Raw genomic sequence first — 25,408 nt, 5'->3', positions numbered from 1 at the left:
ATTTCTCAAGTGCATTGCTTGCACTGAGTCATGACTCGAGACTCAACTTTAAAAAAATTAAATGATCTGACTCAGATTTTCCATTTTCCACATTGAGATTATACAGTTAAGTTTTTTCGACTCAACTTGACTTGAGAAATTGCTAGAAATGACTTTCAAAACAAAGGGGTGTCGGGTACCACATCAAACTAGGGGCTAAGATATAATGCAATCAACAGACACAGGCAACCAAAATCCTTAGACTTAGGAGTCGTCTCCTTGGTCTGGTATGTAAAATAAGCAAATATGACATCTTTCAGAAACCTGCAGCATCATATGACCATCACATGATATAAAAGTATGACTATGTGATGTGAGAATGTTGTATACAGAGGTAGATCATTGACAATGTTATTTAACTCTCAAGGAACCTCTCTATCTGCAGTATCATATGACCCTCATCACATGATATGTATGATCATGTGATGAGAGAATGTTGTATACTGAGGAAGATCATAGAAAGTGTTATAAACCTTTCTCATCTGCAGCATCATATAACCCTCATCACATGATGTATAATCATGTGATATAAGAATGTTGTATGCCGAGGTAGATCATTGAAAGTGTTATAAACCTTTTTCATCTCCAGCATCATATAACCCTCATCACATGATATGTATAATCATGTGATGTAAGAATGTTGTATACCGACTAGATCATTGAAAGTGTTATAATAACTCTCTTATCTGCAGCATCATAACCCTCATCACATGATATGATATAAAGTATCATCATGTGATGTGAGAATGTTGTATACTGAGGAAGATCATTGAAAGTGTTATATAATTCTCAAGAAACCTCTCTTATCTGCAACATCATATGACCTTCATCACATGATATCTATGATCATGTGATGTTAGAATGCTGTATAGTGAGGTAGATCATTGAAAGTGTTATACAACTCTCAAGACACCTCTCTTATCTGCAGCATCATGTGACCCTCATCACATGATAAAAAGTATCATCATGTGATGTTAGTATGTTGCATACAGAAGATGGATTGGGCTATTCCAGCTGAAATCCATACACCCCTATGGAAGATATGACCTTAATATCCCATACAGGGATTGTGAATTTCAAATGTGGACACCTGAATGAGCGACTCTCGTTTGAAATCTATACCCCCTGTGTGTGAGATCAAGGTCATGTCCTCCATAGGGGGTGTATGAATATGAACCGGAATAGCTCCTTACTGAAAGCATTATGTCACTCTCAAGAAACCCTTGTATACATATCACTCAGCTGCAAACTACCTGGTTTTCTGTTACCTTATTGAAGATCATGATATGGAAGTTATATTTGAATAGGCACCATCATCAAGACTCGTATGGTCTGAATGGTTTGGTCCAAATCAAGGGCATCACGGCAGCTGTTCATTAGTCCTCTTTTGTGTGATTATTCCTGTGAAGTAAAAATAATGCTAAATTAATTGAAAGTGTTCATACAAATGTGGTCGTCTGAATCCATACTCAATCAACATACCAAGGACGTTTCCATCATTTTTTGTGTGTAATTGTGTATGAATTTTTACCTAGCAACTGCGGAAGTTATATCTTGCGTACGATAGAGGACGCATTTCGCAAATACATTACACATGCAATTGCAGTTGTTTGCAGACCTCATTAAACCGAGGACGGTTCACAGTTTGAATGTGGAAAATGAGTGTGTGTCCTCATTTGCTGGTAAACACCTACGCACCCCTACATTATATCCATGTACTCACCCATTTGATCCATTGCTCTCTCCTCCCACCATATTAGTTTTAGCGGCTTTTCTTTCCTTCCTCTCTTTGCTTTTTAAGATTGGCAGTACAACAGCATAGTAAATCACAGGCCAACCAAAGAACAGGAAGTATGGATAATAGAATAAGGCACCGTGAACCTGTTTTGCAACAATTAAAGAGGCAGAAAAGTAGGTTCATGAGTGACAAATAAGACGCAGACCAGGATTGCCAAACCTACAATTTGGTAGCCCAATTGGGCAACTTTTGAAGATTTTCCCTGTCTGTCCCACAATGGTTTCAAGGCAAGAAAAAAATTGGTGACTTTTCAACTTTGGCTTGCGACTTCCAACAGTTTCCTGCCCCATAGAAATGACTGGTTCGAGTAAAAATTGGACAACTTTTCGATAATTTGACCCGCGATTCGGGCTGAAATTTTTGGCAACCCTGACACAGACTGAAAATACATTAAATTCAATGGATCTTTTTATCTCTTCTGTATCTTTTTTATCTCAAGGTGGTATTTGAGGCATTATGGAAGTGCTCCAAGCATGTTTTAAACAGATTAATTGTGTAGAGCAAAGCACACTTATATTTTCTTTGTATCTTATTGTTTTTATTAATAATCAATAAGTTGATGAGCTAAAGTGACTGGAGAAGCTCATTAATATGTAACTTTTGCCATATTTTCCTAAAAATCCATGCATAAATGTTCAGGGTACTTTAATTTATTAATTAATTAGCATTTATGCAAATTAAACGATTTGTGAGTGTGATTGACAGGTGACGTCAGATGCAAACTGATCTTTTTAATCCAGTCTTAGACTAAACAGAACCTTGATGACTTACCACTTTGATATGTCTCCATCTCAAGAATGTAAAGGATATAAGTGGATAACCTAGGTACTCTAGCTGCCACATCTTGCGTAGGATGTACATTGGCACCTTCAAATTCTCACTCTCGGATAGCTTGCGTAGTATTGGGATCTTGTTTATCACGTATGTCATCTGAAACGAGATGAACATTGTAAACATTTCAAGAGTACTCACTCCAACAACATTTCAAGAGTACTCACTCCCAACAACATTTCAAGAGTACTCACTCCAACAACATTTCAAGAGTACTCACTCCAACAACATTTCAAGAGTACTCACTCCAACAACATTTCAAGAGTACTCACTCCAACAACATTTCAAGAGTACTCACTCCAACAACATTTCAAGAGTACTCACTCCAACAACATTTCAAGAGTACTCACTCCCAACAACATTTCAAGAGCACTCACTCCAACATTTCAAGAGTACTCACTCCAACAACATTTCAAGAGTACTCACTCCAACAACATTTCAAGAGTACTCACTCCAACAACAATTCAAGAGTACTCACTCCAACAACATTTCAAGAGTACTCACTCCAACAACATTTCAAGAGTACTCACTCCCAACAACATTTCAAGAGTACTCACTCCAACAACATTTCAAGAGTACTCACTCCAACAACATTTCAAGAGTACTCACTCCAACAACATTTCAAGAGTACTCACTCCAACAACATTTCAAGAGTACTCACTCCCAACAACATTTCAAGAGTACTCACTCCAACAACATTTCAAGAGTACTCACTCCAACAACATTTCAAGAGTACTCACTCCAACAACATTTCAAGAGCACTCACTCCAACATTTCAAGAGTACTCACTCCAACAACATTTCAAGAGTACTCACTCCAACAACATTTCAAGAGTACTCACTCCAACAACATTTCAAGAGTACTCACTCCCAACATTTCAAGAGCACTCACTCCAACATTTCAAGAGTACTCACTCCAACAACATTTCAAGAGTACTCACTCCAACAACATTTCAAACGTACTCACTCCAACAACATTTCAAGAGTACCCACTCCAACAACATTCCAAGAGTACTCACTCCAACAACATTTCAAGAGCACTCACTCCAACATTTCAAGAGTACTCACTCCAACAACATTTCAAGAGTACTCACTCCAACAACATTTCAAGAGTACTCACTCCAATAACATTTCAAGAGTACTCACACCAACAACATTTCAAGAGTACTCACTCCAACAACATTTCAAGAGTACTCACTCCAACAACATTTCAAGAGTACCCACTCCAACAACATTCCAAGAGTACTCACTCCAACAACATTTCAAGAGCACTCACTCCAACATTTCAAGAGTACTCACTCCAACAACATTTCAAGAGTACTCACTCCAACAACATTTCAAGAGTACTCACTCCAACAACATTTCAAGAGTACCCACTCCAACAACATTCCAAGAGTACTCACTCCAACAACATTTCAAGAGTACTCACTCCAACAACATTTCAAGAGTACTCACTCCAACAACATTTCAAGAGTACTCACTCCAACAACATTTCAAGAGTACTCACTCCAACAACATTTCAAGAGTACTCACTCCAACAACATTTCAAGAGTACTCACTCCAACAACATTTCAAGAGTACTCACTCCAACAACATTTCAAGAGTACTCACTCCCAACAACATTTCAAGAGTACTCACTCCAACATTTCAAGAGTACTCACTCCAACAACATTTCAAGAGTACTCACTCCAACAACATTTCAAGAGTACCCACTCCAACATTTCAAGAGTACTCACTCCAACAACATTTCAAGAGTACTCACTCCAACAACATTTCAAGAGTACTCACTCCAACAACATTTCAAGAGTACTCACTCCCAACAACATTTCAAGAGTACTCACTCCAACAACATTTCAAGAGTACTCACTCCAACAACATTTCAAGAGTACTCACTCCAACAACATTTCAAGAGTACTCACTCCAACAACATTCCAAGAGTACTCACTCCTATAGTATAGTGGTCTATAGTATAACTTACAAACAAAATTTACAAACTAAATGTTGGCATTCACACTTTTGTTGTGGCCTCTGGATTTATTATACACTTTCCTTCGAAGGTTGATACCAAATTTGATATCAAAAGTTTAATCATCGTGAGCATAGGAACAATTGTTTGGAAATTTGTGCAATTTAAAAAATGACATAAGGAGTTGTATCACGCGGGGGAGCTAGCGTGGGTGCCAAGAATCAAGTCGCCTGAATAGGCCGGCAGGTTAATCAACATCTAAACGCATCTGAGAGGTCTAATTTCATTGTCATTAAAGGTTTACCAATGCATGTCAAATCAAATACCCCGCTCTTTTAATTTAATGATTCCTGTACGGGAATTGCTTCGGGCCACATAATAAGCTGATACCATGCATTGGCTTTTGCGTGGTCAATTCATAATTTGTCATTTTTAAAATTGCACAAATCTCCAAACCACGGTTCCTATGCTCACAATGATTAAACTTTTGATATCAAATTTGGAATCGACCTTCGAAGGAAAGTGTATAGAAAATTATTATATAAATTATTTTGCCATAAACTCATCAGACTCCATGATTAAATGGGGGATGAAACTAGTGGCGACTTTTTAATTTGGCTGAGTTTATATAATCGGTCAGATGACAGGATGTAAAAAATTTGGCTGGACAACCATCCCCATGGAATGGACGAATTTATATTCCATGGTGTCAACAGCCAAACTATTCTAGAGTTGGTTTAATTTGTACTATCATAAATAATAAATAATCCATCACTTGTCATTCCCATACATACCTGCTGTTCAAAATTGATGACAGCCATCTCAAAAGCAAACGTGATATAGTATCCTACGTACCAGCCATGCCACATGGCAAGGAATATCATTGTACAGAGTTGTGATATGTAGCGATTACCAAGGAACTTTAACCTCTTGTATAGATACCTAGAAAATAGAACATGTATTTACTTAAAAATTGGTATCATATGTCTTTGGTCTATTTTGTTGATAGCAAAGCAAGATTGTTCTCCTGCAACTATACCATTTTTATGCTGATGTGGCAGTAGTGACGTCCCTGCACGTATCATTGGAGGTAACTTCAAATCGCTAGTGTTCAGAGAAAGCGTTGGCATACACATGCAGCGGTCAAATTCGATGGTATCGCATAGCATTTTGCGATGCAATTTCCATCAACTGCTATGCACTTTTCCAAAATGCATCGCTGAAAGTGCTATGCATAAATTTGAGCTAAATTTCACGTCGCATTTGCCTTAAAAGTCCCCCAATGCATCGCTATTTGCGAGCCAAATTCCCCGACACGTCGCATTTACCTCAAAACACATCGGGATGATCTGGAATTCCCCGAAAATCAAAAACATCATGCAGTCGGTACTTGTTCATTCTCGTTACGTCTGAGATAATTATGCTGTATTCCGTTGCAAAAATAAGACAAAGCAATGTTGGGTACCATATTGCGGAATCTGTTGTGGTTGATTGCTTATGTCATGCTTATGTTTACTAGCGTTACTCCCCCAATTATGCGAGAGAATGGCACCATCGCACGCACTAACTATACACAAAATCCAGGCATGAGACTGCACTTTCCTAAAAAAAACTGAAAAAACTGAAAATGCGCGTGAAATTTTGCAAAAGTACCAAAATCAGGCTGAAATTAAATAAAGTTGCGGAAATTTTGACTATAAAAAAAACTGAATTCAGTTTTTAAACTGAAAATTCTCATGCCTGAAAATCATAACACATGTTCCTGGTGAAGGGAGTTACCAAAACCATAAGATCAGTGACCTTCGGAAGCTTGCAATATTTTTAAGGGGATGAGATAATGTCGAGATAATGTTGAACAAAAATTAGGTGACGAGTTTACTGAAGACCTAATCTGGTTTTATCGTTTTTGAAGGTTTTTTCATCTGTGGTATTTTTGCTGTTCTTTACGGTCAAGGAGCGACTTTACCAGGTTTGCAAAATTGCAACATTATTTTTCAATGCTCATTCCTCACGGTAAAAGTATAGGCCTACCCTTTTTTTCAAATGCTATGATCCTGCTTCGTGCATATAATTATATTATTTTGCTAATTGCCCTCAAACTCTGCCCTCGAGCGTGACATGTGATCATCTGGGGGCTTTATAGCCGAGATTTGATGACAATGACAGAAGTTGTAGATTCGCTACGCAAATACAAATATTGCCATGCAAAATGCTACGCATTTTTCTTTTTTTGCATAGCAAAATAACTGCTATGCAAAATTTGGAAACTGCTAAACAAACATATGTTTTGCATCGCACAACCAGCTATGCAAAAAAATTGACTGAATTCGAACCATGTACACATGCTTAACGCATTGACATCACTGCCACATCAAGATGAAAAATCGTATACGCAGGTCTCTCAGAATTTTAAAATGTCCACTTTGAAATCAACTTGATTGACCAATTTTAAGCTTATACTCTCCTTCAGCTCAATACTATTCTTACAATATCTCTGATTGGCTCAATACATCGTACACCCCCTCCTTGTAACCAATCAAAACAGTTCTTAGAGGCTAGTGTACCCATGTGGATATAGACTTACTTTCCAGCCCACATATTGGTCGATATATTCATAGATGCTATAACGTCTTTCATTGTTAAGGACACTTCCCAATCCCATGCTTTGGCTCCAATACAGGTATCCCATAATGCATTTCCAGCTTCATCTTTACCATTATAGGTCATGCCTGTCATCACACACACTGCATCCTGGGAAAAGGAAATGGAAACGTATGATTCAATTGTTAACTGTGCACTGATGCGGGAGTGAATCTAACTCACTCCTGATTGGTTCATTGATATCATTTTAATAGGATTAATCACCAATGGTCACTGCCAAGTTCTGGGTTGCCAAGAAATTTCAGCCCAAATCGTGGGTCAGATAATCGACAAGTCACCAAATTTTTCACTTAAAACCATTGGTTTCTATGGGACAGGAAATTAACGGAAGTCGAGGGAGCCAATGTTGAAAAGTCTCCCAATTTTTTTCTAACCATGGGACAGGAAATTGGCAAAAGTTGCAGGGGAAATCTTCAAAAGTCGCCCAACTGGGCTATCAAATCGCGGGTTTGGCAACCCTGTTCCTATTTATAATAGAGGCTTAAGTGATATCTCTCAATTTATACACGTTGTTGCCAAAACTTGCCAGTGCCAAGGGGTGGCGTATTGGCTCGTCAGGCTGCTGTGAATGACTCTCAAGTAGTGCAATTCCAAAAATCGCTCAATTAATGTTGGATATTTGGTGGTTTACCCAAAGTTAGAACATAAATCACCCAATTGGGCCAAAAAGCACTTGATTTAAAAACTTCTGGTGCTTCATGGGAACTTACTGACCGATCAATAAATGGTCACAAATTCCACTGTTATTGCAATTTGAAGCTTCAGACACTTGAAACCTTTATAATTTGGCTAAATTGAAAGGAACATAAGTCGAATAACTGCCACGGCATTGACACTTGAAAAACTAGCCCAATTTTAGGCAAGTAGCGACAAGATTTTTGAGTAGCGGCAAGTGAACGCAAAGTAGCCCAATTTTGTGCCTAAGACGCGGCCAAGGCAACACTGTTCATGCATACTTGGAGTCACAAGACAATCAATACATAACCTTACAGATCCTCTATTCCTGAGAGACGTGGCACAACTTACAATTATGATACAAAAATACCTAAATTTAGGTATTTTCAGTAAATTTCTTTTTTTTCTTCAAAATATACTTACAAATAGACTAAAAATACAGCAGTATTTGACAAAAGCTATATGCCCCCAGATGGCCACTATGTAAATTTTATAAAGGAAGGATGCATCCTGAAAAGAAAAAAGATTTGAGTTAAAAATATTAAAAGATCAGAAAAGAGGTCAAAATGTGAGATGATAATAATGACCGACGACCCGAGTGATATTGACCTCTTTTAAAGTAAATTTGCGTAAATTCACATAAGGGTGCATCAGTCACGCATTACGCTATCAGTTTCAGTTTAGATTTATTTTTATTAAGGCCCTTGGCCCTTTGCACTACAAATATAGTTCAGTTCAGTTCAGTTCAGTATAATTTATTTATCCACTAAGTCATACAAAATAGAAATATAAATATATAATGGAAGGATGGTCAAAAGAGAGCACAGCTCGAAAATATTTGGCCACCCTATAACAAAGAAAATGTTGAAAAGTGCAAAGAGACTAAGGACAAGTCACACAAGACAAAAAGAGAGACATGGTGAAAACAACAAGAAGACAGGACAAGTGAGACAGACAACGTACGTATGTTGGCATAGACAAATGAAATATGAATCAAGACTAATACACATTGAAAAGTATAGAATAATAGTTGTTACAATAAACATTTGTACTACAAGAGATTACTGATTTGATAATAAATGAATCTTATAAAGTGACTTAAACCGCTTGATTGATGTTGAATTACGAATAGAAATATCAATGCTGTTCCATAATATGGGACCCTGTCTTCTGATTGTATTTCGTGCAAGATCAGTAACAAAATTGGTTGGGCGATACAAATCAGAAGACCTGATCCCATAATCATGAATAGCATTAACTAGGACAAAATAATCAGAAAAATTATGTGGAAGTAATTTATTATGATACTTGTACATAAAACGGCTTTTTGAAACATATGAATATCATGAACGGTAAGAGTTTTAAGTTTGGTAAACAAGGGTGGTGTATGTGCAAGGAAATGGGAGTCAGTACATAAGCGCATGATTCTCTTTTGTTTGATATGAATGGAATTCAAATTACAATTGTACGATCAGCCCATATTAAATTACAATATTGAATATGAGGCAAAACTAAAGTTGTATATAAGGAGAACAAAATGTTGACACTTAAAGTAGGTTTGAGACGATAAAGAATTCCAGAATACTTGGACACAAGATTAGCGACAGAAGTTGTATGTGGCTTCCAAGTTAAGCAATCATCTAAGATAACACCAAGAAATTTTGTCTGTGAAACTCTCGAAATAGAACAGTTATCTATAAAAATGCTGATGTCTTGGTATTTGCGATTACTAAATCTATTTTTGAAAATCATAAAATTTGATTTATTGACATTGAGAGATAACTTATTAGCTTGAAACCAAACGGAGATCTTTGAAAGTTCATTGTTGACAGTGTTAATAAGCAAATTTAAATCCTTATGGGATGCAAGAATATTGGTGTCATCGGCGATAAAATAAAAGTGAAGAAATTACTAGTATGAATTATATCATTGATATATAAAATAAATAGGAGAGGTCCTAGGATGGAGCCTTGTGGAACTCCACAAGATATATTAGAACTGGATGAATTGTAGTGATTGAAAAAAACGTATTGGGACCTATTTGTAAGGTAACTTTTGAACCACTCGAAGGCAATTCCGCGGATACCATAATGGGAGAGTTTAGATAAAAGAATGTCATGATTTATGGTATCAAATGCCTTCGAGAGGTCCAAGAAGATGCCCAGAGTATGATTTTTCTTATCCAAATCAGAAATAATTTTGTCATATGCTTGAAGGATAGCCATTTCTGAAGAAAAATTTGAACGGAAACCAAATTGATTTTTGTTGATTAAATTATATCGGGAAATAAAACTATACAACCTTTTGTGAACTAAACGTTCTAATATTTTTGAGAAAACAGGTAAAACTGAAATAGGCCTATAATTGCTCATAATATCGTTATCCCCATTTTTAAATATAGGAACAACCTTGGCAGTTTTAAGTTGGTTTGGAACGCTGCCAGTACTTAAAGATAAATTGAAGATATGAGCAAGAGGTAAAGCAATTGAATCTCTCACAGATTTAATAATGTCAGGTTTAATGTCGTCACAACCACTAGAGCCAGACTTAAGAGATTTACAAATTAAAATTATTTCGTCTTTGTCGGTGGGAGAAAAGAAAAGTGAACTTGGAGGGGAATTAATATTGTTTAAAAAGTGCCTAAAATCAATGTCAGGGTTTGGGATGGTACGTGCCAGTTTGGGACCAACATGAACAAAATAGGAATTGAAGTAATCTGCAATTGTGTTCGGATTGGAAATACGCGTGTCATTAACTTTAAAAGAAGATGAAATATTCGGATTTTTATGTCGACCGAGTAAATTATTCAAAATATTCCAAGTTTGTTTTGAATCAAATTTGGCTTCTTCGAGTTTTTCGGCGAAATATTGACGCTTAGAAAGCCTAATCAAAGTAGTTAGCTTGTTGCGTGAGTAACATAGGCAAATTTATTCGAGTCAGACGGATGATTCATGTACTTTTTATAGATCTTTTCTTTACGGCGGATAGAAGTCAGAATCGCGGGTGTAATCCATGGTTTGCGTGGAATACGATGACTGTGCCTAGTTTTGCATTTAGACCTGATAGGAAAGTGAACATTATAAATATTTGTGAATTTTAAAATAAATGCGTTATACGCATCATCTGATGAATCAAAATCAAGGACAAAATTCCAATCAACAAGGTTAAGATGGTTCTGGAAACTGTGCACTCTGTCTTGACTGAAAGCACGAGTAGGAGTAGGCCTGTCGGTGTGATAACTGATTGGGAGCGACTGAGTTATTTGATAAATCGGAAATGATCAGTAATGTCTGCAATGATGACACCAGAATTAATTTTATGAGTAAGGACATTGGTAAAAATATTGTCGATTAATGAGGCGGATGTAGGAGTGATTCTTGTAGGCCTATCAATTATAGGAAACATGCCATGATCATGGAAAATAGAAAGAAATTCGTTAATAGTTTGGTTATCTTCATGAAGTAATAAATCAAAGTTAAAATCACCTGAAATATAACATTGTTTGTTTTCGGAATTAACTTGAGCAAGACAACGGGCAAGATCTGTAATAAACATATCAGTATTGGTGCGATGAGCACGGTAAATATTGCCGACAATAATATTTTTCTTCCCTGTGACGACAATTTCAATAAAAATAGATTCAGAATGATCAGTTTCATCAGTTGGATGATTGATAAGCTTGAGATCATTCCTGATATGATAAGAAACTGAATTAGAAACATAAATAGCAACACCGCCACTTCTTCTCGATTCCGGCGAGGGGCATTAAGTAAGACATAATTATCAATATCAATTAAATTTGAATCATCATCTTTAAACCAAGTTTCAGACAAAGCAATAATAGTAAAAGAATGGTTTAATCCTGAAAGAAACTCATTAATACAATCGTAGTTCTTATTGAAACTACGTGGATTGAGATGAAGAATTGAGAAATCATCATTGCAAGAAGCGGTGATATTGTCACGATCAAAAACATATGAGCACGATTTGGAAATATCATAATTAATTAAGTTGTCAGAATCATTAAATGTATTATAAAGAATATCATCGTAAGCAAAAGGATTAAGTTTGAGACCTAGCAGTCTATTAAAATCAATGGTGTTGTCATGACAGAATAAAGCAAATTTAAATTCATCATCATCAACATAATGATTAAATGGAAATAATTCGCCTGTACATTTAAAACAAATAAACCACGCATCATTAACATTACAATCAGTAAACACACAACGATTATGATACCATGAGTTGCATGAATTGCATAAAATACGAGATTGATGTCTTAAAATAAGTTTACAACAAGTATTACAAGTATTTGCCATAAGATGCCAACATACAACATACAAACATACAAAACAAAAAGAAGTTACTTATAAGAAAAATATATATATATAATAATCGTGGACAGGGCTTCGAGAAAGTAAAGGAAACGACGGTCAGGCCAAAATACTTCAAAACACCCAAATAATTAAGAAAGAAGGTAAACATGGATGGGAAAAACATAATAGGAATGGGACCATGATGACAGATCAAGGATGCATAAAAGGAATAAGTGGGGCCATGAAAACAGACAAGATTGGAAGGAATGTGTGGACCCCGGGGTCTAACACCTCAGACCAAAATTGGAGGGAATAAGTAGACACCGGGGTCCACAATCACAGGTCAAAAAGGAAGGAATGAGAGGACCCCGGGGAATGGATGCAGGAAAAATAAAAACAGGCCAACGTACACGGAGAAAAATGCCGTCAAAACCCCATACCCAGGGCCATGCCACGTAGGCCTACATCTCAAAGCAGCATCCCTCTCCGTGTAAGTCCGTGGGGGGAGGGGGGGGGGTGAAAAACATAATATGCAAGAACGAGACTTGCAATGCAAAAGCAAGGGAACATACAAATAAAGAATTATTAAACCTTAAGCATAAAAGATCATGACATTGGGTACAAACAGATATAAATAGATATCAAAATACAATTGACTGAAACTGTGAATGGTGAGGCAGAAAGTTCAAAATGCAAAAGTTCAAGAGTAGATTAGTTAAGTGAACCAACTTTCTAACTAGTTATCCAAAGTCATACAATTTATGGATGCAGTTCATTATCATGAAAGACACACAAAAATGTCAAGTAATGTATCATAATGCATCGTCAATTCCACACAAAGTTTGGAAGGCTGCATTAAACAGGGGAAGATACAGGTAGGATCATACAGTATATTGTCAATGTAGAGTCTGATGTCGGTGCCCACAGTCTTGATGAAGGTCTTCTTGCCGGCTGCCATAGCTTGTCGTTTGATTGGTAGAAGCTTCTGACGCTGTTGTTGCATCTCCTGCGGAAGGTGAGGTGAAATGCCATATTTGACAGGGGCATCCTTCAGAACAGGAGCCATGCTTAAGACAGAATCTCTATCTTTCATCTTGACGAATTTCACTATGACGGGTTTTGGTTTTGAGCTGTCTGGTTGACGGGTGGGAAGGCGATGCACGTTAACAAAGGGCATCGATCTGCTCTGGGATGTTTGAGAGTGTTCTTCAGAAAGTTGCGAACAACCAGCTCAGAGTCCTCAGGTGTTTCTTGCCAGATACCATAAAAGAGAAGGTTTGTCTTTTTACTATACAGTTCTGACGAAAGGCGTTGGGCTTTCATGGCCTGTATTTCCTTCATTAATTCAGCACGTAACGCCGGCACCGTTTCTTCTTTCACAGCGTTGATTTCTGAGTCAATAAATTCAACGCTTAGCTTCAGGTCCGTCACTTCCTGTTTCAGGTCTGATAAATCATTCTTTAATGTTTCAATTTGTGACGAAATACCCGCAAAGTTATTCTTGTTTTCCTTTCTCATGTCATTGAGAATTGTTTTAAGTTCCTCCATTGCGATAAGTTCATCATTTGCCGAAGAGCGTAACCGTGCACAAGGATTTAGTGATGCGTAACACCGTGGTGTCAAAAGAAGCACGTCAGTTCAAAATCCGCCGAAGAGCACGATACAGTATACACAATACAAGCAATGGAGAATGAATGGATGACACGGCGAATAACACGGCTTTGAATGTAGCGGCGAATACACAGTGCAAAGCAAAGCAAAGCGATGGAGTAGTGAATCAAATGAGCAACAAATCAGTTTATATTAGAAAATCTATAATACCTGCTGATATATCGTGAAGACAGAAGTGTTCAGAAAATCATGATACAGTCAAATGAAATATAATTGAGGTGTTGTAAACACATGAAGATGGAGAAAACAGATGGGCCTGCACGACGACGTTTTCTATCGTGGCTCACTGTCCGCCATGTTGTCGAGATTATGATAGTAATTACATATGAGGAAGACATATAACATGGAGATATAATTACATAAATTCAATCATTTCACAAAGTTTCATGGCATGAAAAACAAATAATGAGAGACCACTGATGTCAGATGGTGTATCAGAACTCATGAGAGAAATGAATTTTTGGGGACCCGGTTCGGATCTGAATGGAAGATATTAGTGATGAATCATATCAAAAAACCTGCTGACCCATGACAAAATGATATTCATCTTCAATATTCCCATCCCATCCCTGCACAGATCACACACCCGGTCCTCCAAATCCAATTTCAGTCTTCTACCTGTTTCAATTTTGAGAATATGGCAATGCGCAACTAGCGTAAGGCTGCACCCATATCAATATCAATAAACGATCTAAAGGGTCTACAATCTTAAAACCCAATGACTCATGAGATATATACTGCGCCAAAAAAACTTGGAAAAAGAATCACAATTCCCAAACTGAACCACGTTCAATGGAATAAATTTATTTTTTTAAATAGATGCACTATCTAATCCTGCATATTATGACACCACATTGAATCCAATATGACCTCAAGAAGTAAAGTTACAAGCAATTGAATAAGCGAATGTCCAGTTTTAAAAGTGACAAACTGGCCTATACATAACGCAAAAATATTCCAACAAGCGCAACAAAGAGACAACACAGTTCCTTCAATGAAGCTTTATTTAAAGCAGTTTTTATTTCAGTTTTTACTTCTCTGTACTTTTCATAACTTTCACTTAATTTGTCAGTTTCAGTTTTCTTTTGTTCCTTTTGTTTTAAATTAAAGGCACACATATATTAGCCATTCACCACTCTCAAACCAGATGTTTAGTCCGTGGAGTTTTGAATGGGTCAGTATGTCACTTTTAAAACTGAACCTTCATCTAATCAAATGCTTGTAACTTTGCTTCTTGAAATCACATTGGATTCAATGGGGTGTCATATTAAATGTGCCGGATGAGATAGTGCATCTATTAAACAAATAAAGTTACCCAAATATGGTTTAGTTTTAAAATTAGGACTTTTCTTCCAATTGTAAGGATACTTTTTTGGCGCAGTATACATTTGTAAAGTTTTTGGATTTCTCTGCAAGTGCAATTTCAAAATCTAATATGATGCAGCCATTACAGTATACAACTTTCTTGCACTCGATCAAACGGGATATTCTATTTAATATCCACACTACCCCTGTGGCAGATTTTGGAAATATCTGCCACAGAGGGAGTATGAATTTCAAATGGAATTAAGCACATTAGCAGCTCCATTTGAAACTCACTCTCCCAGGGAAAGATTCAGAATAAATCTTTCTCAGAGGGTGTATGAAATTCAAATGGAGCTGTTAATGCCCTCATTCCATTTGAAATTCATACTCCCCTGTGGTGGATAATTCCAAAATCTTCCACAGGGGTAGTGTAGATGTGCCCAATACTTACTGTAAAATCTGATGAAAATAAGAATGAATTAGGATAGAACGGCACGATCAAAGCAACCACCAACGAGTAGAATACGCCCCACTTGAATGACACTAAGGAAGCTTGGACACACTGCGGTGGACGGTCATCCGAGTCACTCATCAGCCTCCCATGGACGTGATCTAAATATCTCCTCATTGGAAACTGAAAAGAAAAAAAAAAACCAGCATCATTGTTCTATGCAATTCTATATTGTCTGTCTTAAGTCAGGAAGGTAAATAAGGATAATTTACTGGGTGGGCAATTTCATTTATTTTTTCCCTCAAATCAGGGAACATAATTTACTGGGTGGGCACTTGTAATTATAATGGCACCACCCAGGCGTGTGGATTTTCTACAATGTGGACATGTTTTTGCTTAGAAATGGACTTTTAATGTAAAAAGTGAAATTACCCCCCCCCCCCCATAATATGGACCTCCTTTGATGTGTGGCTCTTTTTAGCATATATCCTTAGGAAAATGGCCTTTTGTGATAGTTCCCAAACTTGGAAAAAGAAAAGGTTATATGACGATTTTTAACATCGTCATGGTTAATGATTGTGCCTAATCCTATAATGTTTGGACTCATTTGTCATGATTATAGCTTTTTTAAACGGACCATTCAGTGATAGTAAAAATCATCAAAATTCAGATTTTGGCACCTTTCTCATTGTTATACATTTTTTGTAGATGTGCTAATATAGCTTGATAGTGGTTCAGCCGAAACCTGTGTATTTAAGACAAAATAAGGCATTTGCAAAAATCTGTAACAATCTATAACAGTATATAAATTATCTATATGTATTTGAATGAGATTTCAACTTCGTCAATACTGCTGTTTTCTTTGTTTTTTACCAAATTTTTCATTTCAAAAATACCAAATGACATTTTGAACGACTTATCCTTCACTTTTAAGCAATTTATAAACAACTTTATTTTTTTCCACTTGCGCTGGGATCACTGAATGGGCCTCTAATATTTGAAGTTAAAATACCAGACGGTTCATACCGATTTTTGCCAATTACCACTCAGTGAATTTTGACTTAAAACTTGGGCATTTCTTGATCCACAGCCTCATCCCCCCCCACTTTTCTCAAAAAAAGTTGAGATTTTTATACCACTGGATACCTCTGGTTACATAATGTTTATGTACTAAATATTTCTTGCAGATTAATTCGTTTAGCAAAAATATCGCCAAATTTGAATTTTGTTCTGGTATATATACCAGAACGAAAATACAACAGTGGCCTATGGAGCAGTGTAATACACATAATCATGCATAACTCACAAAAGCAAAATCAGAATCAACTGAAATTTTGGGAATAAGCATTTTTCGTGGATATCTACTGAAAAATGTCATAAAAAGAGGGCGCTAGGATCACAAAATCCTCTTTAAGTGAAAGACCGGGAAATACTGGGGAATTCTTATTTATATAGAAGTGCATTTCAAACTTTAATAATAAGTAATAAACTTTATTCAGCTGTAGATAGTTAAAAACAATAAAGAAGTAAAAGTGCGTCGGTAGATGGGAAGGGAAATGGTTTTATTTCGTAGTGAAATAAAAATTTTGAACAGTTACTGTGTAACTTCTTTATCACATACATTATAGTCACAGATTTGAGACGGTACAATGTATATGCTAATTAGTACCTGATTTGCTAAATGTGTTGAAATTATTTGATAAAAAATTATGAGCATCTGTTTGTTTTTAATTTAAAAACATGAACTAAATTGATTTTTATTTATTTATTTACATAATATAATTATTTCTGAAATATAAAGGATTGCCTACCCAGTATTTTACCAAGTAGGCATATTCATATTTTTAATGTTTACAAGTATTTCCTGGCATGTGATATTGGTTTTCCCATTTTTTTAAAATGAATTTACTATCATTTTAGGCAGTAAATGGCCAGTAACCAAACAATTGTGCAATTGACACAACAGCAAAATATACTGACATGGAACAGCTTCCTGGACTACAATCACAGCCCATTAAATGGCACCCAAAACAAGAAATCTGTGAGTAAGTGGAATAGTGTGGAACAAGACCTGTTTCTTGAAGAAAGTGTGTGAAAAGCAGAAGAAGCCCTGTTTCACTTACTCTTTGGAAATTATTATCTGTGTAAGGATCTTGTACGCATTCTCACAGATTTCTTTTGCTGGGTGCCAATTATTCGCCTGTGAATGTGGTCCAGGAAACTGTTCCATGTTAGTGCATTTTGCTGTTGTGTCATTTGGACAACTGCTTGGTTACTGACCAGTGTTTAGAGTATAGTATTGAAGTAATCCTGTGTGTAATTTTGGTTGATTTTTATGGATAGGATTTTAAGATATGACCTTGTGAAAAATTATAAGTGAATCTGTGTCATATACTGTTTACTGGGGTACCCAAAAAGGTGGTTTTGTTACATGTTGATGTGCACCTTGGATTTCAAAACACTTGTCTCTTGAGTATTCCTTCACCTAGAAGATTCAATTAGGTCTTAAATTGAGGCAAATTTATTCCATATTACTCCTGTTTTTATCCTGTTTTAAAATAATTTTTAATTATTTTCTTATGACGTTTGGCGTGAAATGTGCCAAGGGTGGTTGTGGATTAGGGGAGGTGGATTAGGGAGGGATTCATATCGTAAATTTGATCTAAAACCCCATTAAAAATTTGAATCTACATGTAGTAAAAATGTCTAAATGAACTCCCAGACCTCTAAACCAAGTAAATAAATACAGAAGGTCATTTTAAAGACTAATACTTGCTCAGAATGATTGTAAATGTGGAAAAAAGAGGTGGGGTTAAATCCCACCTTTGTGATTGTTTTTGCCCGCACTCTCTTATTTTTAAACCGATTTCCATAAAAAAGGTGTCAAAATGCTCAGGAGGATGAACCACTTCAAATGAGATATGTAGGTAAAATGTTTGAAACATTTCTTTTTTTTTTAACTATGTATTTATAACACAAAGGTACCCCAGGTTGTGACACAGGACCAAGTTTCTTTTTGAACCCAGTTTATGTAAGTTGTTACTACTCACCTGAGGGCCTACAAAATATCCTCCATAGAAGTAAGTATATGCAACCATCTCTATGAATGACGGCACTTTGGCTATACATGATGTCTTCTGATCACTGCTTAGCTTGTCCTGTCGATAAAACATACAATTATTTCCTTTATTGATGAACTTGGCTAAAAACATCAAAATAAAAACATAATGACACAGGGACGTGCCGCAAACATGGGTAGCATTTAGTATACCCACAACCCTTTTTTAAGGCCAATTTTGGTAATTATATGTATGGATGGGTCCTATTTTCAAAATTCTCTGATTTTTTTCCAGAAAATTGCCTGATTTTACTGTAGCCAAAATTTTAAAATTCCCCCACAAATTGGGCAAAAAGTAACTTTTTGTAAATTGATGGGTCAAAATATTTGAAAATTAGTCTAAATGGGTCCACTTTCAAAAGCGGCACACCTCTACCCAAACTGAACTTGAGTACCCCCCTCAGGCATAATAACTACATCACACTAGGAGAAATGATACTTTGCCGACTTTAATGCTTCTTATTTACCGCAGGTTTATGAGATCATCTTCAATGTCAAGATACAATGTGGTGTGATACATGCCATATATATTGTATTCACACACTTTTGAAGTGGGCCCTAAATTGATCCCAGTGGCACCCCAATTCGATGCTAGTCACACTTACCACTGGAAATGACCATTATATTGGTCAAATCTAACCCAATCATACTCAGAGTCACCACTCATACACTAAGGTGTAGTCCATGCTATTTATTTCCAAGACCTTGAATTGACCCATGTGGCAACTAAATCAGTGCTACTTACACGTAGCCACAGGCTAATATTTATATGACCACCATTAAATACCAACCCATGCATCCTCATTGTCTAGCTACGCTGCACCATGGTTCATGGCATATAGTTTAGAAGTGGACCCTAAATTGATCCCTGTTGCATACCAAGTCAGTTACATGACCACCATACAGATCAAATACCAACCCATGCATCCTCATCAAGCTACACTGAACCATGGTTCATGGCATATACTTTTGAAGTGGACCCTAAATTGATCCCTGTGGCATACCAAGTCACATTTATATGACCACCATTATAGAGATCATATACCAACTCATGCATCCTCACCAAGCTACACTGTAGCATGGTTCTTAGCATATACTTTTGTAATGTCCCCTAAATTGATCCCTGTGGCATACCAAGTCCAGGGTACCAAGTCACATTTATATGACTACCATCGTAGAGATCATATACCAACCCATGCATCCTCATTAAGCTACACTGTAGCATGGTTCTTGGCATATAGTTTTGAAGTGGACCCTAAATTGATCCCCGTGGCACACCAAATCACACTTACCACTGGTTTATGTCCATCATATATATCAAATGCTAATCCAATCATCCTCAAAGTCAGTATACACTGTGGTGTAGTCCATGTCATATCGTAATCATCCGAGGCATACAATCCATAGGAGGTGAGTAAGTAGCCCTGTATGAACAGAATATAATTTATTTAATAAAATCAAATTTTAAGGAGGCACAAAATTCAAAGCAACAGATAACCGAAAAATGTCTCTTGTAACATTTTTAATCTTTTAATGAAATATGCAAAAAAATGCCATCTGTAATCACCACGATTAGCATATGCAATTTAACCTACAAGCGATGGGTTATTCCAGTTGAAATAAAAACATGACTTAATCTCCCACACACACACACAGTGCAGATTTCAAATGGGGTTACCTGAATGGCTGACTCCATTTGAAATCTACATCCCCTGTATTGGAGATTAAGGTCATGTCTTCCACAGGGGGCATGTGGATTTCAACTGGAATAGCCCAATCCCTTTTTATGGTGTGTGACAGCCTATTGCTTTCAAAACCAAAACATCCAAATAGCTAAGTGATTGGGTGAGAGATGTAATGCAGTTATTTGTCCAAATCCTGAAATTGAACATCAGACATTTATGGGGGCTCGTCCGGAAATAAGCTATGAAGTATCACCCCCTTTAAAAAAAATCTTGTTGCTCTTTTTAAGCAGAATTATCATCCAATTCCATAAAGAAAAAAATAAAGAAAAAATGTGAATAAATAAAATAAAATAAAATAAAATCCAGATTTTTTTTTTTTATGACCCAGATCCGAATTTCCGGATAGATCTGGGAAAGTCACATCTCTGTTGAGTGCTTTTATCCTCCAGATTGTCAAGACATATAATATTCGAATACTGTTATACACATACATACAAGATTTAAAAGTTCTGAAAACTTTCAAGCCTTAAATCTTACCTTTTTCTCCATACCAATATGATAATTAGATTTTCCTGGGCACTATCTTCATGCATGTCATATCATTCATAAGATTATTACTATACAGTATTAGTAAGTTTTTAGCGGGTTCGCCGTCGGACAAGTATAGAACCGTCAAGCTTTACGTCAGGAGTAGCTACCTGACATTTTCAGGACAAATAATCTAAATATGATACACGTAGGCCCCGCCTTGCATACTGATGACTCTGGAAAGAGCCGTTCACTGAAGACGGCCCCTTGTGAACAGAACAAGCAGACCTTGCCTATAATTATGTAAAAAGTTTTTGGTGGCTCTGAAAAGAGCCGTTCACTGAAGAAGACCGCCTGTTGTCAACAGATAAAAGTAAACAAGTGGTGGCTCTGAAAAGAGCTGTTCACTGAGAATTGGCCTGTGTCATAAGATTACCCAAATACAGAATGGTAGATTTCGATCACATTTTCTGTATTTAGATGATCAATATTAAGTGTTGGCTCATTACAGAATGTACATCTATCTATTCACAAATTGCTTTGATTTCTTTTGGCACAATTTCTTCAACATGCAAGAAATATGCTTCACTTAGCTTCGTCCATTCCAGTTTTATAACTAGGCAAACAAATTATAGAAAAATAACATGCTACTTCTTACCAATTTAACAGCCCAATGGAAGAGACATGTGCCTACATGTATAGGTTAACCATTCGTACTATAGAGGGTAAATTAAATATATTAGTACTGCATAAAGGTCAATTACAAAAGACATACAAATTCAAGAAAAGCAATATCATCAACAAGTTGTGCAACTTACCATATTAAGACCAAACGAAAGAGCCACGCTGACTTGTGTACCACCAATGATGTTGAGCAGCAGATAGTTGAGTAATACTGTGAATGCTGAGTGCTTGATATCAAGACCTATAAGAAAATAATAGAGATGTAGAACTTACTACTAATAGTTAAGCTGTTAAACTGGGTAATTTTCTTCCAAAGAAATTATCACAATCAAGACTTTGGCAATCTGCATTCATATCATCAGCTTCTATTTTGATTGCTTTCAAAGAAGACTACATCATTTATCAATAACTAATTAATAAATCATTGATCAATCAATCAATGACTACTTGCCTAATCAGAGATAAGAATGAGTGAGTCCAGTACTGGGAAGGGGATTAAATTTAACAATAGCTACGAGATCCAAAAGCTCTAATTTCAATTGGTTACTCAGAATCCAGACCTTTTGTTTTGAGGAGAGCTGGAGCTGGAGCTCGGCTTGGAGCTATTCACTCCCCTTATTAATTGCAATTATTCAGAGGAGCTGTTTTTTTATGAATTTAAAATCAATATTTCCAGGATGTTAATTCACAAACTATGACTAAATATCAGTAAAACATATGTATCTATTGACAGGTTTTATCCAATTCAAAATAACCCTTTTGTATTTTAGGCGCCAATGTGCCATAGGCACACATACAATAACTAAAAAAAAACACCCTATTTAGAATCTGGTGTCCTTAATATCAGGCATATGTACATGTAGAACAACTTTAATCTCTCACCCACCACTCTCCTTAACAGCTCGACCACTCTCCTTAATAATTTAAGGGGAGCGGTTTGAACATCTAAAACACAAGGCCTGATTCCTGCATGTCCATGGGGTTCAAATTTCTTACCATAGTTGAAGTATGCCAATGACAATCCCCACCATATAGTATACAGGTGTTTGGTTGTTGCAGACTTGTTGTAGAGGTAGGTTCTATGGATGTAGGCAAGCGGTAAACCTGTCCATAGCAAGAAATAAAGAAACAAGTAAACTTTAAAACTACACAACTTCTGAAAAGAAAAGAGACAATCTTTTTATGAAATTTATATTTAGTTTCATGAAGTAATAAAATATTACATTGATTATGTTAATTTTCATACACTCCTTTATAAGCAGCCAATCAGGAGAGTGGTTACATTGGTTGTATATAATGGCACTCTGTGTACACATTGTACGCATAGTGCTATCAGATACTTTTGCGTTGCGTAGGATTGATTCATTTTTCAGGGGGGTTGATGCATTTTTATTATGGTTCTTTTTTACAACATTAAATGATTTTGTTTTTACAAATAAAAAACAAAATATATCACCGATTTTTTTCTCCTGTATGAAATTAGGCTAATAATTATGCATATCACTTGTTGCTCGAAAAATTGTACTAAGTAATGCACTATTTTGTACAATTTCACTCAATTTCACTATTTTGTAATTTAGTTTGCCTTTCAAAATAGTAATGAGAGGTAAAATAAACAGAACAACAAATAAAAAAGGGCCTCCTCCTTTTTCCAGGCATTTATTGTATGTATATATATATAGGGCCTACGCTAAAACAGCTGAGCTAAGTATGGGTATAACACCAATATTGCGATAAAAAATAGAAAATAAAAAGCCCCCTCTTCCTCCTTTTTTTCGAAAACCCGGATGTGAAATGTTTTTTATTTTACTTGGCCTTATGATAGCAATTCCACAGAAGCTGCACTATCATGCCGAGACTATGCTGTTTTGTTTTTTAAAAGGGCATTTCGTGATCCACAGCCTCATCCTCCACTTTTCTCAAAAAAGTTGAGATTTTTATATCACTGGAAACCTCTGGCTACATAATGTTTATGTACAAAATATTTCTTGCAGATTAATTCGTTTAGCAAAGATATAAGCCAAATTTGAATTTCGTTCTGGTGCACCAGAACGAAATTACAACACATTGTATGGAGCAGTGTAATACACATAAATAATGCAAAACTACAAACGCAAAAATCGGAATCAACTGAAATTTTGGAAATAAGCTTTTTTCGTGGATATCTACTGAAAATGTCATAAAAAGAGGATGCTAGGATCACGAAATCCTCCTTTAAATATCATGTTGTTGTTTTTAGCCGAATGACCTTGACAGGATGACTGGATGCAGGGACTGGATGACTGGCATCTCACTTTCTAACAGTACTGTATAGGCCTACAGTGTACTTGACATTCTAACACACAGCTGGATAACATTTGCACATACTATGTCTATGTCTGATGTCTGACGTACACAGTAACTGTGCTACACTAAAGGCAAGCCTCCCACTCCCAGTCATTGCTAGACTGCATGAACTCAGTCCTCAATGATAGTCAGTCATTTATCTTTTGGTCGTTATATGACTATCATTTGAGGGACTGAGTTGTTATAATATCTTCCGAGGTGCAATTTCAGACAATAGCTGGGGATTAGTGGGGCAGAGGTTATCTATTGAATCCTTTCATGACCACTGAAGCATAGTCAAGTATGCCAAGGACACTCGGCACAAATTGAAAGACCATCACAAAAGAATGCATGCATGTCAGGTCATCGACACCAATTTGGTGTTTGTTATGACACAAATTTTGTGTCTGTTATGCACCTCGAAATATGTACCTTAACCCTAACCCTACCCGAGGTTTTTTGGCTATCGGAAGGGAAAGAAGGAACGAAAAAGGAGAGAAGATGAAGAAGAAAGTCACTTGGCACCCCGATTGAACCTCGGACCCCTCGCATGCCACGCAGAAGATCCCCAGCATGTAGCTACACAGGTGACGTTGGCCCGCCAACGATTCCCTGGGTATATATGACTTGGTCTGATTGCGTCATCAAGTCCCGTGGAATCCGTGCACGCAGAGCGGTTTTAATAGTGAGCTTTAGTGAGTCCTAGTTCTGTTAGGGTTAACAAGGCATATAGGGAAAATATGCATGGTCACTAACCCTAACCCTACCCGAGGTTTTTTGGCTATCGGAAGGGAAAGAAGGAACGAAAAGGAGAGAAGATGAAGAAGAAAGTCACTTGGCACCCCGGATTCGAACCTCGGACCCCTCGCATGCCACGCAGAAGATCCCCAGCATGTAGCTACACAGGTGACGTTGGCCCGCCAACGATTCCCTGGGTATATATGACTTGGTCTGATTGCGTCATCAAGTCCCGTGGAATCCGTGCACGCAGAGCGGTTTTAATAGTGAGCTTTAGTGAGTCCTAGTTCTGTTAGGGTTAAAGTCTGTATCTAAGTCATTGCATTTGATGACTGTGAGATCATGAGATGATGAGCAGTGCAGTGCAGTCATGCAGTGCAAATGGCAACAACAAGTCTGTTGACGAAATCAACCATTTTTTTTCAAATCCAAGTCACTTCAAAACCTTTAAAAAAGTGCATTTACTTGATAACATACTTACCTATCAAAGGGGTCAACAACATACGCATAGAAGCTTCGGAGAATCCCAAATTATCAGCCAAAAATGGGACAAAATTCGTGATACTCTGTAAATACGCCATGGTGTTTATGCCCTCTATTGACAAATTTGTTAGA

At 36.7% G+C, this 25,408-nt stretch overlaps 1 protein-coding gene across 1 annotated transcript; it reads right to left on the bottom strand.

Moving 5' to 3' along the window:
- Positions 1-722: 722 nt before the first annotated feature.
- LOC140157485 (lysophospholipid acyltransferase 5-like) lies at positions 723-25,382 on the bottom strand. Its single transcript, XM_072180690.1, has 12 exons — positions 25,275-25,382; positions 22,727-22,834; positions 21,865-21,971; positions 20,126-20,257; positions 18,766-18,873; positions 15,716-15,898; positions 8,393-8,479; positions 7,218-7,384; positions 5,428-5,575; positions 2,609-2,767; positions 1,763-1,920; positions 723-1,440 (listed from the first exon to the last, which is right to left on the bottom strand). Exons 1-12 carry the CDS (start codon positions 25,372-25,374, stop codon positions 1,416-1,418), a joined length of 1,482 nt encoding a protein of 493 aa, XP_072036791.1. The 5' UTR covers positions 25,375-25,382; the 3' UTR covers positions 723-1,415.
- Positions 25,383-25,408: the final 26 nt, after the last annotated feature.

The sequence above is a fragment of the Amphiura filiformis genome, chromosome 7 (assembly GCF_039555335.1).
Source record: "Amphiura filiformis chromosome 7, Afil_fr2py, whole genome shotgun sequence".
NCBI lineage: Eukaryota > Metazoa > Echinodermata > Ophiuroidea > Amphilepidida > Amphiuridae > Amphiura > Amphiura filiformis.
Note: the sequence above shows the minus strand (reverse complement) of the source record. Positions and strands in the feature narration are given on the sequence as shown.

Coding starts and splice junctions, on each gene's coding strand:
- LOC140157485 (XM_072180690.1), bottom strand. CDS start 25,374: ATGGCGTATTTACAGAGTATCACGAATTTTGTCCCATTTTTGGCTGAT. Junction 18,874..20,125: donor ATGATGGACATAAACCAGTG/GTAAGTGTGATT, acceptor TTTTATCGACAG/GACAAGCTAAGCAGTGATCA. Junction 1,441..1,762: donor GAGAGCAATGGATCAAATGG/GTGAGTACATGG, acceptor TTTACTTCACAG/GAATAATCACACAAAAGAGG.